The sequence below is a fragment of the Hippocampus bargibanti genome, linkage group LG09 (genome assembly GCF_051943395.1).
Source record: "Hippocampus bargibanti isolate YZ-2025 linkage group LG09, ASM5194339v1, whole genome shotgun sequence".
Taxonomy (NCBI): Eukaryota; Metazoa; Chordata; class Actinopteri; order Syngnathiformes; family Syngnathidae; genus Hippocampus; species Hippocampus bargibanti.
Genome location: NC_142742.1, coordinates 22,480,282 through 22,495,000, shown reverse-complemented (window position 1 = coordinate 22,495,000; position 14,719 = coordinate 22,480,282). Strand labels below are relative to the sequence as shown.

Sequence of the window (14,719 nt, the reverse complement as noted above, 5' to 3'; positions counted from 1 at the left end):
TGGAAAGAGAGAGAGAGAGTCAGAGACAGAGGGAGTCAGAGAGAGTCAGAGAGAGCGTCAGACAGAGAGAGTCAGAGAGAGAGGCAGAGAGAGGGTGAGAAAGATAGTCAGACAGAGAAAGAGAGAGTCAGGGAGAGGGACAGAGAGAGACAGATAGTCAGACAGAGAGACAGGTAGAGAATCAGACAGACAGAGAGAGCGAGTCAGACAGAGAAAGGGAGTCAGAGAGTAGAGGGAGTCAGAGAGAGAGAGTCAGAGAGAGAGACAGAGAGTGGGTGAGAAAGATAGTCAGACAAAGAGAGAGTCAGAGAGAGGGACAGAGAGAGACAGATAGTCAGACAGAGAGACAGGTAGAGAATCAGACAGACAGAGAGAGATACAGAGAGTCAGAGAGAGACAGACAGACAGAGAGAGACACACACATCGATCGAGAGAGAGAGAGAGCGAGAGCAAGAGAGAGCGAGAGAGAGGGTGAGAAAGATAGTCAGAGAGAGAAAGAGAGTCAGGAGAGACAGGTAGAGAGAGAATCAGACAGAGAGAGAGTAAGAGAGAGAGTCAGAGAGAGGGCGTCAGACAGAGAGAGTCAGAGAGAGAGCGAGTCAGAGAGAGAGAGAGTCAGAGAGAGAGAGACAGAGAGAGGGACAGAGAGACAGATAGACAGAGAGGCAGGTAGAGAATCAGAGAGATACAGAGAGAGACAGAGACAGAGAGAGACACACATCGAGAGAGAGAGAGAGAGAGAGAGAGAGAGAGAGAGAGAGAGAGAGAGAGAGAGAGAGAGAGAGAGAGAGAGAGAGAGAGAGAGAGAGAGAGAGAGAGAGAGAGAGAGAGAGAGAGAGAGAGAGAGAGAGAGAGAGAGAGAGACCTACACTGATGTGATGGCGGGTACAATGTTGACACAGGCTGCCAGCTTCTGCTGCACGATACCTCTGTGGGACATACACAAAATGTAACAAATGAACACCATTGCAAAGATGAGAGCATTAAAGGTGGATTCAAGTTCTCTCATTCGCTCGTGTTTTGTACACACTGAGCTTGATATATCTCATTGCCGCCAGATTTGCCTTAAACAGTATTTTCCTTTTATATTTAGTGCATTTGTGGTCCTGGTTGAAAAGTTGCAAAAAATGTAAAAATATATAATAATACATTTCATTTATAAGCGCCTTTCAAAACTCTCACGGTCACCTTAGTCACAGGATCAGTTTTTCTGTGGGTGAGCAGCGACAGCCACATGCGACAGCCACATGCGGCAGCGTTCACTCAACCGGGAATAACTAGATAGAACGTTAGCTAGCTAGCTAATAGATAACTAATAGATAGCTAGCTAGTTAGATAGCTTATAGATAGCAAATATGTAGCTAGCTAGGTAGCCAGCAAATAGATAGCTAATAGATAGCTAGCTAGGTAGCCAGCTATATTGCTAGCTAGATACCCAGATAGCCAGTTAGATAGTTCAACACTTTTGACATAATGTATTTAAAAATCTAAGGAAAAAAACAAACATTTTTAAAATATGTATTTTTCATGTATTATTTTATTTTGGCATTCATACAGTGCCGACAGCACTAATTTAAAATGTATAAAAGGAGAAATAAAACCAAGACTTATAGCTAAAACATATCACCTAAAAAACAAAAACAAAAAAAGTCATGTAAAATTTCAGTCATGCTGCTGAAATATTTTAAATCTAAGCTTTTGAAAAAAAAAGACTTAAAAATAACGCTCTAACAAATCATGTTTAAAAAAAAAAACATTCAAACCACAATTGCTTTGTAACTCAAAGGACAACCGACACCTCCGGACAAGTTGCGTCCATAATTTGTAAAATCACTTCAAATGACTTCTACTGATCGCATTTTACAAAGATTCCACAGCATATAGCCATATTTTACGTTTTAAGACTCGCGCTAAATATTCAGGAAGTCTTGTTTTTGAGTTGATGACAATACCCTACGTGACGTCACGGAGGGAACGCCCGTGAGCGAGAAAGCGACACACAATGCATTTTGGGTACTTTGTTTGGTCTGAAAACATCATGTTGATCCGCGTTGATGGCGAAATTAGAAGGAAAACACAAAAATAACACGATGGAGAATCGTTGTGTGTTGCACCAAGACTACTATTTGATACTAGTTGACACAAATTCCCAACAGACAAATCAACCCATTTCCAACGGAGCTTGGGCGCCATCTTGCGCATTTTCTGAGAGCTACATTGGAGTCCAGATGGCTCGAATTGATACGGAAGGACTTTCATTGATTGTAAACATTTATGCTTTCCTCTTCAGAACTATTTGAATCATATTCATAACTGGATGAGTAACAGGAAAGCATCTTCTCCGAATCTGAACTCTCTCAAGCCATTGTTTTGATTCTAGAGCAAGATAGTGTGTGACCAATAGTGATGTCACGAACAAGGGGGCGGGACTTTTTGAATCTGTCCAGTTTTCAAGCTCATTTTGTGGCAGTTTTTGGACGGAGTTATTTTTATAGGTGTTTTGCATTTGACTAAAAATATCGGTCTGTGTGTTTTGGGTATTTTAGATGCTATAAAACGTTTTTCTGATGTCAGTTAGGAAACAAAAAATTGGTGTCGGTTGTCTGTTAACTCTCTCTCTGATTTTTAATTAATTTTTTCCCCATAGATTTGCATTTGATTCTTGAGGGTGAGCAAACTGCCACAACAATCACAAAGACAAGCGGCTAATAAGAACGAACGCCGTCCGGCCTGTTGAAAGTGACAGCAATCCTCCCGCATGGAATCAAACGATAAAAAGTCAACCTGGCCAAGTCTTTGGCCACGGTGTCGTTGGGGCAGGTGACGAAGGCGGCCGAGTGTGCGCCCGACGCGTACGTCTCGGAAGCCATGGAGAACGCCCTGGGTCCCACGCTCCTCAGCAGTTGGATCATCAACACACTCAGCAGGAGCGTCTAAACGGGAAGAGGAAGAAATGGGGTGACACGATCCAAGCCTTTTTGAGACCGACAGTTGATAGAAGAACAAAATGCACAACCTTCTAGTCTCAACAACATTTGAGTACAAGATACAGTGATGCCTTGGCTTACAAACTTAATTGGTTCCCAGAAAGTGTGTAAGGCGAAAAATGTGTATTACAAACATTAATTTACCATAAAAAAACATTAAAATGAGAATAAACCGTTCCCAGATCCCCATAAAATATAATTTTCTACTTTCTTGTTTTCTAAGCCTTTAAACTACACAAAATATACGTTATTTTATGTATAATAAATGTGCAATGGTATTTTATTAAAGAAATTAACTGTACTATATAATAAAGTCGTTTTATTGACCTTTGTGATGGCCGTTGATGGCTAGATGGAATGGAGTGGCCGGTTTCATCAGCATTAAACACTTGATGAGGAAAGTAGCCTTCTTCTTCCACCATCTTGAGGAATGATTCCTTGTGAGCTTTGGAAGCTTTATCGTCAGAATTGGCTGCCTCACCATGACGAATGACACTATGAATCCCTGTACGACGCTTAAAGTTTGCGAACCATCCGTTGCTAGCCTTGAAATCATCAATGGATGACGAACTTCCAGGTTGCCTCTTGACGATATCCGAGTGAAGTTGCCGTGCTTTCTCTGCGATAATTTTACCGAGTTCCTCATCAAGTGTGTTCTGTTTAACTGGGTTGATAGCTTTTTGCATCAAGTGTCTCAGGGAGCTCTAAGTTGTACATATTGGAAGTTGTGATATTGCAAAAGCAACAGATGCAGGCAGACACACGAGAAACTGCATTAATATAATAATACAGTAAAGTCTCGTTATATCGATATCGGTTATATCGATAGTACCGCTTATTACGATACTATTTTCATTTCCCTTGCACATTTATAGTCTTTTTATGTATAATTAGTACCGTTTAGTACGATACCCGGTTATTACAATAATCCGGTTATTACGGTGCTCCTTTTCATCCCCCGTCGGCCATTTTTGTTGTTTATATCGATATATTTGTCGCGCCATTGGTCGACTTGGTCACGTGTCTTGGTTACGTGAGCCGCCATCGGTCGCGCCATTGGTCGACTCGGTCACGTGAGCCGCCATCGGTCGCGCTATTGGTCGATTTGGCCGTGTGACTTTGTCACGTGACACGCCATCGGTCGCACCATTGGTCAACTTGGTCACGTGTCTTCGTTACGTGACCAGCTCTCGCGGGCAGACGCCATTTTCAGACAGCAGCTCGTGTGTATCAGACGGCAGCTGTGTGTCTTCAACATATACGGACAACATATACAATGCTGACGAAACTGGTTTATTTTACAAGCTGCAGCCAGAGAAATCCTACATCTACAAGGATGAGGATTGCCGCGGGGGTAAACGTTCAAAAGAAAGACTTACAATCATGCCGTGCGCTAACATGATGGGTACCGATAAATTACAACTTACATATTGTTATCGGGAAATCAAAAAAAAAACAAGGTGCCGACATTGCATCGTATGTTGCAGTCGACAAAGACATTGCGACATTCCCAAGCTCATCAGATGCGGATATCGCAGCAGAGGTCAAAGCCAAGATTCCCGTGATGATGATAATGATGATGAAGAAGAACCGACTGAATGCACACCTTTTGCAACATCGACAAAAGCGTTGTTTATATTAAAATATAAAAATGGGAAGCAGAAGAAGATTGATGACTTTTTTAAACAGCATGCATACGTACTAATTGCAGTGTTATGTACATATACTGTTATATGAATGCAAGCGTTTTTTACAACGTTTGTTGTTTTGTCTGCTGAAGCGTGATGATTTTGAAAATGACTGTACATTCCATACTGTGCATTAAAGGGTAACCAACATCACTTTTTGTGTTTCTTGACTGACATCAGAAAAAGGTTTTATAGCATCTACAATACCCAAAACACGCAGTATAATAAAACACCAATAAAAATGACTTCAAGTCACGGCAAGACGTCTTGCATTGCTGGAGAATCCAAATAATGGCTTCAGATTCGGAGAATATGCTTTCTTGTTACACATCCATTCATGGATATGATTCAAATACAGAAGAGAGAGTAAAGCATACATGTTTGCAATCGATTAAATATTTACTGTATACTGTATCCTATGGCAAACAGGTCCTGGGTGAGGGACCAGACAAAGTACGACTCAGAAGACCCCGTATGATGAGAAAGACAAATGGATCTAGTTTTCCCTTGCCCGGACGCGGGTCACCGGGGCCTCTCTCTGGAGCCAGGCCTGGAGATGGGGCTCGATGGCGAGCGCCTGGTGGCCGGGCCTACACCCATGGGGCCCGGTCGGGCTCAGCCCGAAGAGGAAACGTGGGTCCCCCTTCTCAAGGGCTCACCACCCATGGGAGGGGCCAGAGGGGTCGGGTGCAATGTGAGCTGGGCAGCAGCCAAAGGCGGGGACCCTGGCGGTCCGACCCCCGACTGCAGAAGCTAGCTCTGGGGACGTGGAATGTCACCTCTCTTACAGGGAAGGAGCCTGAGCTGGTGCACGAGGTTGAAAAGTTCCAACTAGACATAGTTAGCTTGTCTCCACACACAGCCTGGGTTCCGGTACCAGCCCTCTCGAGAGGGGTTGGACTCTCTTCCACTCTGGAGTTGCCCACGGTGAGAGGCGTAGAGCAGGTGTCGGCATACTTATTTCCCCCCGACTCGCCGCCTGTACATTGGGATTCACCCCAGTAGACGAAAGGGTTGCTTCCCTCCGCCTTCAGGTGGGGGGACGGGTTCTGACTGTTGTCTGTGCATATGCACCAAACAGCAGTTCAGTGTACCCATCCTTTTTGGAGACCTTAGGGGGTGTGCTGGAGAGCGCTCCCCCTGGGGACTCCCTTGTTCTGCTGGGCGATTTCAATGCTCATGTGGGCAATGACAGTGGGACCTGGAGGGGCGTGATTGGGAGGAATGGCCCCCCCGATCAGAAGAGGAGTGGTGTCTTGTTATTAGACTTCTGTGCTCAACACGGATTGTCTATAACAAACACTTTATTCAAACATAAGGGTATCCATATGTGCACGTGGCACCAGGACACCCTTGGTCGCAGTTCGATGATTGACTTTATAGTTGTATCATCGGATTTGCGGCCTCATGTTTTGGACACTCGAGTGAAGAGAGGGGCGGAGCTGTCAACTGATCACCACCTGGTGGTGAGTAGGCTCCGTTGGTGGGGGAAGATGCCAGTCCGACCTGGAAGACCCAAACGTGTTGTGAGGGTTTGTTGGGAACGTCTGGCAGAATCCCCTGTCAGAAGGAGTTTCAACTCCCACCTCCGGCAGAACTATACACATGTCCCGAGGGAGGTGGGGGACATTGAGTCCGAATGGACCATGTTCCGTACCTCCCTTGCTGAGGCGGCAAATCAGAGTTGCGGCCGTAAGGTGGTTGGTGCCTGTCGTGGAGGCAATCCCCGTACTCGCTGGTGGACACCAGTAGTAAGGGATGCCGTAAAGCTGAAGGAGTCCTACCGGCTTATATAGCCTGTGGGACTCCTGAGACAGCTGACACGTATCGACTAGCCAAGCGGAATGCAGCCTCTGTGGTCGCCGAGGCAAAAACACGGGCATGGGAAGAGTTCGGTGAGGCCATGGAAGCCGACTTCCGGACCGCTTCGAGGAAATTCTGGTCCACCATCCGGCGTCTCGGGAGGGGAAAGCAGTGCACCACTAACACTGTGTACAGTGAGGGTGGGGCGCTGCTGACTTCGACTCGAGACGTCGTGAACCGGTGGGCAGAGTACTTCGAAGACCTCCTCAACTCCACCAACACGCCTTCCTTGGAGGAAGCAGTGTCTGGGGACTCCGAGGTGGGCCCTCCGATCCTTGTGACTGAAGTCACCGAGGTGGTTAAAAAGCTCCTCGGTGGCAAGGCCCCGGGGGTGGATGAGATCCGACCGGAGTTCCTAAAGGCTCTGGATTTTGTGGGGCTGTCCTGGCTGACACGCCTCTGCAACATTGCGTGGTCATCGGGGAGAGTGCCTCTGTATTGGTAGACCGGGGTGGTGGTCCCCCTTTTTAAAAAGGGGGACCGGAGGGTGTGTTCCAACTACAGAGGGATCACACTCCTCAGCCTCCCTGGAAAGGTCTATTCAGGGGTCCTAGAGGGGCGGGTCCGTCGGAAAGTCGAGCCTCAGATTGAGGAGGAACAGTGTGGTTTTCGTCCCAGCCGCGGAACAGTGGACCAGCTCTACACCCTTAGCAGGGTCCTCGAGGGCGCATGGGAATTCGCCCAACCACTCTACATGTGTTTTGTGGACTTGGAGAAAGCGTTTGACCGTGTCCCCCGTGGAGTTCTGTGGAGGGTACTTCGGGCGTATGGGGTACAGGAGCGGCTGATACGGGCCGTTCGGTCCCTATATGACCGATGTCAGAGTCTGGTTCGCATTGCCGGCAGTAAGTCGGAATCGTTTCCAGTGAGGGTTGGGCTCCGCCAAGGCTGCCCTTTGTCACCGATTCTGTTCATAACCTTTATGGACAGAATTTCTAGGCGCAGCCGAAGCGTTGAAGGTTTCCGTTTTGGTAGCCTCAGTATAGCATCTCTGCTTTTTGCAGATGATGTTGTACTGTTGGGGCCTTCAAGTGGAGCTCTCCAACTCTCGCTGGAGCGTTTCGCAGCCGAATGTGAAGCGGCTGGGATGAGAATCAGCACCTCCAAATCTGAGACAATGGTTCTCAGTCGGAAAAGGGTGGAGTGCCCTCTCCGGGTCGGGGAGAAGATTTTGCCTCAAGTGGAGGAGTTTAAGTATCTGGGTGTCTTGTTCACGAGTGAGGGTGAAAGGGATCGAGAGGTCGACAGGCGGATCGGTGCGGCATCTGCCGTGATGCGGACTTTGTACCGATCTGTCGTGGTGAAGAAGGAGCTGAGCCAAAAAGCAAAGCTCTCAATCTACCGGTCGATCTACGTCCCAACCCTCATCTATGGTCACGAGCTATGGGTTGTGTCCGAAAGAACGAGATCCCGGATGCAAGCGGCCGAAATGAGCTTTCTCCGTCGGGTGTCCGGGCTCTCCCTTAGAGATAAGGTGAGAAGCTCGGTCATCCGGGAGGGGCTCAAAGTCGAGCCGCTTCTCCTCCACATCGAGAGGAGCCAGATGAGGTGGCTCGGGCATCTGATTAGGATGCCCCCGGGACGTCTCCCTCGCGAGGTGTTCCGGGCATGCCCCACTGGCAGGAGACCCCGGGGACGACCCAGAACACGCTGGAGAGACTATGTCTCCCAGCTGGCATGAGAACGCCTCGGGATCAGCCAGGACGAGCGGGAAGAAGTGGCTGGGGAGAGGGAAGTCTGGGCTTCCCTACTGAAGCTGCTGCCCCCGCGACCCGACCCCGGATAAGCGGCAGAAGATGGATGGATGGATGGATGGATGTATCCTATGGAGCCTGGGGGCCCTCTACTGGCGGCTTCAGGATGCAACACGGTTCTCAGACAAAAAGCTGTTGTTACGTCACAGCTGCGCGCCGGCATTCTATTCAGGCACTCTCGAACTGTCACGTAAGTTATGTAAACGTTTTGGTTTTTCATTCATGTACAGTATTTAATTGTGTTGCATCCAGATATCTTTATTGCTTGTAACAATCACTGTTTTTCATATGATTGTACATGCTGGCGTTCGTGGCTTCGTGTGAATAGAACTTGACGATTTAGCATTGGTTGGTTGCATTTTTGAAAGGAAATAGTCATTAAAAAGTGTAAAGACGTTTTTATTTTATGCACAACTTTATTTTTCACTTCACTACTGTACAAAAAAACATGTTAGATATGCAATCCATGAAACCAATGATGAAATTACATGCCATAACAAAGATTCTCCATTTACGCACCTCCCCGCCCCCCAGGATCGGATATATCGATAATGCGGTTATAACGATATTTTTTCCGACTCCCGAGAATATCGATATAACGAGACTTTACTGTAATTAATAATGCATTCTCTTGCATGTCCTTGCTCTTCAAATTGTACAGATGGCTTGTGCGGGTTATTTGTGGAGCCTGATTGATGGGATATTTTAACTTTGCAGTCTATCCCCTGCCTTTGAACCATCAATAAAGTTGAAACAAGTCCAAATTTCACTGTGTTTTCTATCCATTTTCTCAGTCTCTCTGTCGTCTGCCTATCTATTTTAATTTGCAATTTAATATGCCTATCTTTTTTTAATTTGCATTTGTGTTTCTGTCACCCCCGCCCCACTGCTATGTTCTTGACCAATCACGTACACCTTTAACTGAAGACTGGAGGCAGAGAATAGAGGACAAAATAAAGTCGGGTGCCATTTCCTTGTTAGGAGAACGGGCTCGTTCGCGAACGACACATTACTCATTGTGGTGCTCCACGTGTTTCCCGAAAAATAGTTTGTATTCCAAGATTATATTCTCGCGAATTAAACGTTCGTAAAGCGAAAAGTTCGTTAGCTAAAGTGTTCGTAAGCCGAGGTATCAATGTGCTTTCTCTGCAAAATGCTTTCCAGCAGCTCATGTATTTTGTTTTTCTACTTTCATTCCTTTCATCACTTTGCTGCTGTGAAATGTAAATGTCTCCACTGTGAGACTAATAAAGGCATATCCAATCCAATCGGTTGCCAAAGAACCATAATTACACAAATGAATGGATATCAGATGCATGACAAAGCTTGTACAGACTAACCAGAAGCCAACCTCGGCAAGATCCTCCTCGCAGCAGGGGCTCAAGGCAGGGAAGTCCAATACGCATGCCACAAATTAATCGAGTTGGGAAAGGACACAAGCACCTTGAGACATACAAAATGTCATAAATAACTTGATATTAGTTGGCCACTGAAAGTGGTTACATTGCTAATTTATAGCGCATTCTTTTATTACAGTGAGTGGTGTTTTATAATAATAAAAATATATAATAATAATAATTATAATAACAATAATAATAATACATTTTATTTATAAGCGCCTTTCAAAACTCTCAAGTCACAGGATAAGTTGTTCTGTGGGTGAGCAGCGGCGGCCACACGCGCCAGCGTTCACTCTACCTGGAAGTAAATAGATAGAAAGCTAGCTAGCTAGCCAGCTAATAGTTAGTTAATAGATAGTCAAAGATAGATATGTTTCGGCGCTACTTCAGCCTTCATCAGAGTGTCACTGATGTTGACGCGTCGTTCGGTTACGTTGCTCTAGCGTATTTGTTGTCATATTTTAAACTTAAAATGGAAATAAACACAGCTTAATACTTTTCAAAATGTCGCGTAGTCAATTTAGTTTGAACGTCTGTCACTCACCCGCCGTCTTCTTGATGTAAATGACAGCTGAGCGAACCTTAGCCACGAGGGCTCCTTACGGCCTTTGAGTCGAATTTTAAAATATAGAAATATCATAACTCGATATGAAACGTTTATATTTATTGGTTTGGTTTCTTAATGCGTGTCATGTCCACTTACCTGCTGAGAACAACTATCCGCGACCGTCGCCACTGCCGTAAAGTGTAAACTTGTGATGTGTCGTTCGAGAATGAGCCGGATCTCTAAAGTGAACGAAAATTACCGGCTCCTAACAAAGAGCCGGAAAGGGAGCATACTTCCCCCCCTCTATTCCCCTGCCCCCAGTCTTGGTTAGAGAAACAGAAGCACATTGTGAGTAGCACATTCAACTGGAAATGGCTTTCTGATTCTGATTCTGAAAAGACTTTCTCAAAGAATCATACCAGAATCATATATGATAAAGAATGTGCTGCAGTCCAAGAACGGGTCTTAAAAACCATAGCTGTTTGTCTAACAACTGACTGCTGGACATTCTGAACCACGACATCCTACATGTCAGTTACATGCCACTTTATTGAACATTCCACCTGTCTGCTGGATTATTTTGAGTTCAATGAAAGACACATTTCTGAGAATTTAGCACAGGAGCTGGGGGGGGTACAGTGAAAGTGAACGTTAGCCTCCACTAACTCTGTGCACCTATGAATAAAGCCATATAAATAAAAATATTTGATATAGTGTATTTTTTACACGAGTAATTCGTTTCTCACATAATTTTACGTGATTTTTGGTCGTTAAGTAATTTAAAAACAATGAGGAGCCATTTGGGAACCAAAAGTGAGCCGAGCCATAAGAACCGACTCTCTGAAAAGAGCCGGAATTACCATCACGAGTGCGCATGTGAACAAGTGTGAGACAGAAACCTTCAACACCACATTTAGTTCCGGCCTAAAACCGCCACTAGGTGGCATAGATACACCAAACGTATCAAGATGAAAAACAATTATAACGGCAGGGCTAAACATGTTTCCAAAAACGTATGATATTCAAGAAACGATGTGCAATTAAAATGCGTAATTGTTACAATTTCATTTAATTTTAAGTGTACAGTTCAGTTGGCTAAATAACTTCTTACTCTAGTCACGGAATAAATAAAAGCTCAAACGTCCCTCGGTGTGTGCGTGTGTGTGTGTGTGTGTGTGTGTGTGTGTGTGTGTGTGTGTGTGTGTGTGTGTATGTGTGCGTGTGTGTGCGTGTGCGTGTATGTGTGCGTGTGCGTGTGCGTGTGTGTGTGTGTGTGTGTGTGTGTGTGTGTGTGTGTGTGTGTGTGTGTGTGTGTGTGTGTGTGTGTGTGTGCGTGTGTGTGTGCGTGTGTGCGAGTAAAACAAAATAGTTTCCACTCAGTTGGAATTATGCTCTCTGTGCTTCTGGCGATTAACCGAATAAAATCGTCCAACACAAATAAAACCGACCACAGCCAAAGCAACAAAAATCCACAGCCAAATAAATGTGCCCGTGGAAAGTGAGGAACCGTTCACTGTGTCATTGTCAGGCTTTGCGTACTCTCTGACAGAGGGAGTGGTGATAACAAAATATTCCTCGGCTGCTTTTACACATTTCACTTGATGTCTCAGTACATAGCCTGCTTTACAGGCACAGACAAAACTTCCAAATGTGTTTTTACACACTTGGTCACATTCGTTCATGAAACACTCATTGATGTCTTCGCAGAATTTGTCATTGATGATGAAGCCATCAGGGCAATAGCAACCACTGTCAGTGTTTTTCTCACAGATGGCGGGGCATCTCTCCTGTGCGCAATGGATTTTACAACGCCTGAGATCCGTGCTGTCCGGTGCATATCCATGGAAACAAGAGCATTTGAAGCCATCTTTGACCGGAGTGCAGTTTTGCTCACACGGCCAATCCGAGCATCCCTTTGTACTGGGAAAAAATGTTGCATCAGATAATTTTTGCATCCGACAAGCATCTCTGTGGGAGGTTCTGCACAGGAATCCGTCGATTTTATCTGAGCACGCCTGCTCTTTGAGCTTTTGGTCTTTTGAAAGTGAGACACAGCTTGGCGAACAGACTCCTACTCCATCTTTCCAGGTGATGTGAGACGGAACAAAGTTGCTGCGCCCTTTACCAGCTGACCATTGATAGCCTCTCATATAAAGTGAAAGGTTGGTGCAGGCATTTAGTGGTAAATAAAGTCCAAGCCAAAAGTTTCCATCTAGTCCTTGCGTCACAATTTCTAGTAATCTCTTATCTTCTGGTGACTGCAGTGTCATGAGCCCTCCTTTCCTGGCTTGACATCTTTCTTCGGCTGTTGTAAAATCCGCTTTCTCTTGGCTGATAAACAAGCAGTTTGTCCCGATGCAGAAAGGCTGACATGTGCCAACATGGCGCATACAAAAGCATCTGCTGATAGAGGACAGAGAAAAAAGTGACAAAGTCACAAGTACCTGGAGATTCAAGCAGGCCATGTCGCTGTGCAGTAGTTCATCTTCAAATGTTGGGTGGCTCACGGCAAATTCAGAGCTCTGCAGGCTACTGCGGAAGGAAAGCGAAGGCAGGAAGGAAACGAGATAAAGCTTGTGTTTTTTTCCAGCGTGAAGCACAGGGGCCATGACACATTTACGTTCAGAACAAAATAAACTATTCTTGTCTAAAGGACAACCGACGCCGCCGGACAAGTTGTGTCCATAATTTGTAAAATCACTTCAAATGACTTCTACTGAGCGTATTTTACAAAGTTTCCACGGCATATAGCTATACATCAGAATCAGAATCATCTTTTATTGCCAAGTATGTAGAACACACAAGGAATTTGTTTCCGGTAGAACACGCTGCACTAGTATCGTCGTCAAAAAAACTGCTAAGTGGCACTGTACAGTTCCATTTTGGCTACTGTTGAAAGAGTTCAAAGAGTTCAAAGAGTTAATGGCTTCGGGGAAGAAGCTGTTTAAATGTATTGTGGATTTGGTGCGCATGGATCGGTAGCGCCTGCCGGAGGGGAGTAGCTGGAAAAGGTGGTGGGCAGGGTGCGGAGGGTCCAGTAGGATTTTCCGCGCCCTAGTTTGGATATACATGTATTTTATGTTTTAAGACTCGCACTGAATATTCAGGAAGTCTTGTTTTCGAGTCACGTCAGGAACGCCCCTGACACAATGCATTTTGGGTACTTTGTTTGCTCTGAAAACTTCGTGTTGATCCGTGTTGATGGCGAAATTAGAAGGACAACACATAAATAACGCAATGGTGAATCGTCGTGTGTTGCACCAAGACTACTATTTGATACTAGTTGACACAAATTCCCAGCAGACAAATCAGCCCATTTCAACGGAGCTTGGGCGCCATCTTGTGCATTTTCTATATTGGAGTCCTGACGGCTCGAATTGGTACGGAAGGACTTCTTTAATCAATTGCAAACATTTATACTTTCCTCTTCAGGACTATTTGAATCATTTTCATAACTGGATGAGTAACAAGAAAGCATCTTCTCCGAATCTGAAGCCATTGTTTTGATTCTAGAGCAAGGCAAGACGTCCTGGCGTGATGTCACGAACAAGGGTGAGGGACCTTCTGAAACTCGGCGTCTCCGAGGTCATTTTGAAGTAGTTTTGGGACACTTTAAGTCATTTTTATTGGTGTTTTACATTTGACTAAAACCATCAGCCTGCGTGTTTTGGGTATTTCAGATGTTATAAAACGTTTTTCTGATGTCAGTTAGGAAACAAAAAAATGGTGTCGGTTGTTCTTTAAGACAAATCAGACGTACTGTACTACTAACCCCCCGTCTACTCCCTCCTCCTAGCAATTTTTATATCAACATGAACTCCGATAATGATAAAGGTGTGTGACATTGTTGCAAAGTATTAAAGGACAACTGACACCTGATAGAGTCGTTAGGCAAGGTGGCCAAATGAGAATACGTATGCCGGCGGAGGAGTGCATATTAATGTGCACGAAATATCCACACGCCGAATTGTGAATCGGAAGTTTTCCAGCGAAAGAATATTGTTCACAAGGTGGTGATAGCTGGGATTCAGTTTGTGTGGTGGACCGCTTTTATTCTGAAGAGCGGAAGTGTTTTAGGGCAGCTGCTATAGTACTGAGTCGAGAGGAAAGAAATAAGATCAAAGATAGATTCTTAACTTGGTTTGTCTATGCTAGCATAGTGGCACAGAGAAAGTTCTTTGTCTCGGAGAGACAAAAGGGTGGGGGCGAAGTCATTTGAGCCGTTGGTGTGTGTGTGTGCGTGTGTGCGTAAGAGCATTCCTTGTGTGTGTCCGTGAACGCGCATCCTGGCTGAGGATTGGCGCGAATCACGCCCTTTGTTCTTGGGTTTGAATCAACATCGCGAGGTGTGCTTCCTTTCTGGTGATAGTTAAAGAAGGAATTTGTTGTTGCAATCGTGAAAATGGGTGCTATTTTTTCTAAAAAGACCCCAATTCATAGGGACGTAGAGTTTATGTCCAAAAAGTTCCCAGGTAGCGAA

At 45.3% G+C, this 14,719-nt stretch overlaps 2 protein-coding genes across 7 annotated transcripts in view; both read right to left on the bottom strand.

Annotated features, from left to right (window-relative positions):
- The window catches only part of LOC148893981 (protein CutA homolog), a 35,577-nt gene extending 25,098 nt beyond the window's left edge, over nucleotides 1–10,479 (bottom strand). Inside the window, exons 1-5 of one of the 6 annotated variants that reach the window (XM_089004562.1) lie at nucleotides 10,396–10,461; nucleotides 10,237–10,298; nucleotides 9,644–9,735; nucleotides 2,785–2,933; nucleotides 870–929 (exon numbers count right to left, since the gene is read on the bottom strand). In XM_089004562.1, the coding sequence (XP_088860688.1) occupies nucleotides 870–929; nucleotides 2,785–2,933; nucleotides 9,644–9,698 (264 nt within the window). In that variant the 5' untranslated portion in view covers nucleotides 9,699–9,735; nucleotides 10,237–10,298; nucleotides 10,396–10,461. Of the gene's footprint in view, nucleotides 1–869; nucleotides 930–2,784; nucleotides 2,934–9,632; nucleotides 9,736–10,236; nucleotides 10,299–10,395 lie in introns of those variants that run through there. The other 5 variants (XM_089004564.1, XM_089004563.1, XM_089004565.1 and 2 more) reach the window with 5 other exon arrangements.
- An 806-nt stretch (nucleotides 10,480–11,285) lies between these two features.
- On the bottom strand, nucleotides 11,286–14,062 carry LOC148893980 (thrombomodulin). The gene has a single exon (XM_089004561.1). It carries the CDS (start codon nucleotides 12,846–12,848, stop codon nucleotides 11,616–11,618), a length of 1,233 nt encoding a protein of 410 aa, XP_088860687.1. The 5' UTR covers nucleotides 12,849–14,062; the 3' UTR covers nucleotides 11,286–11,615.
- Nucleotides 14,063–14,719: the final 657 nt, after the last annotated feature.

Excerpts from the sequence above, each read along its gene's own strand:
- LOC148893980 (XM_089004561.1), bottom strand. The coding sequence starts at position 12,848 with ATGGCCCCTGTGCTTCACGCTGGAAAAAAACACAAGCTTTATCTCGTT.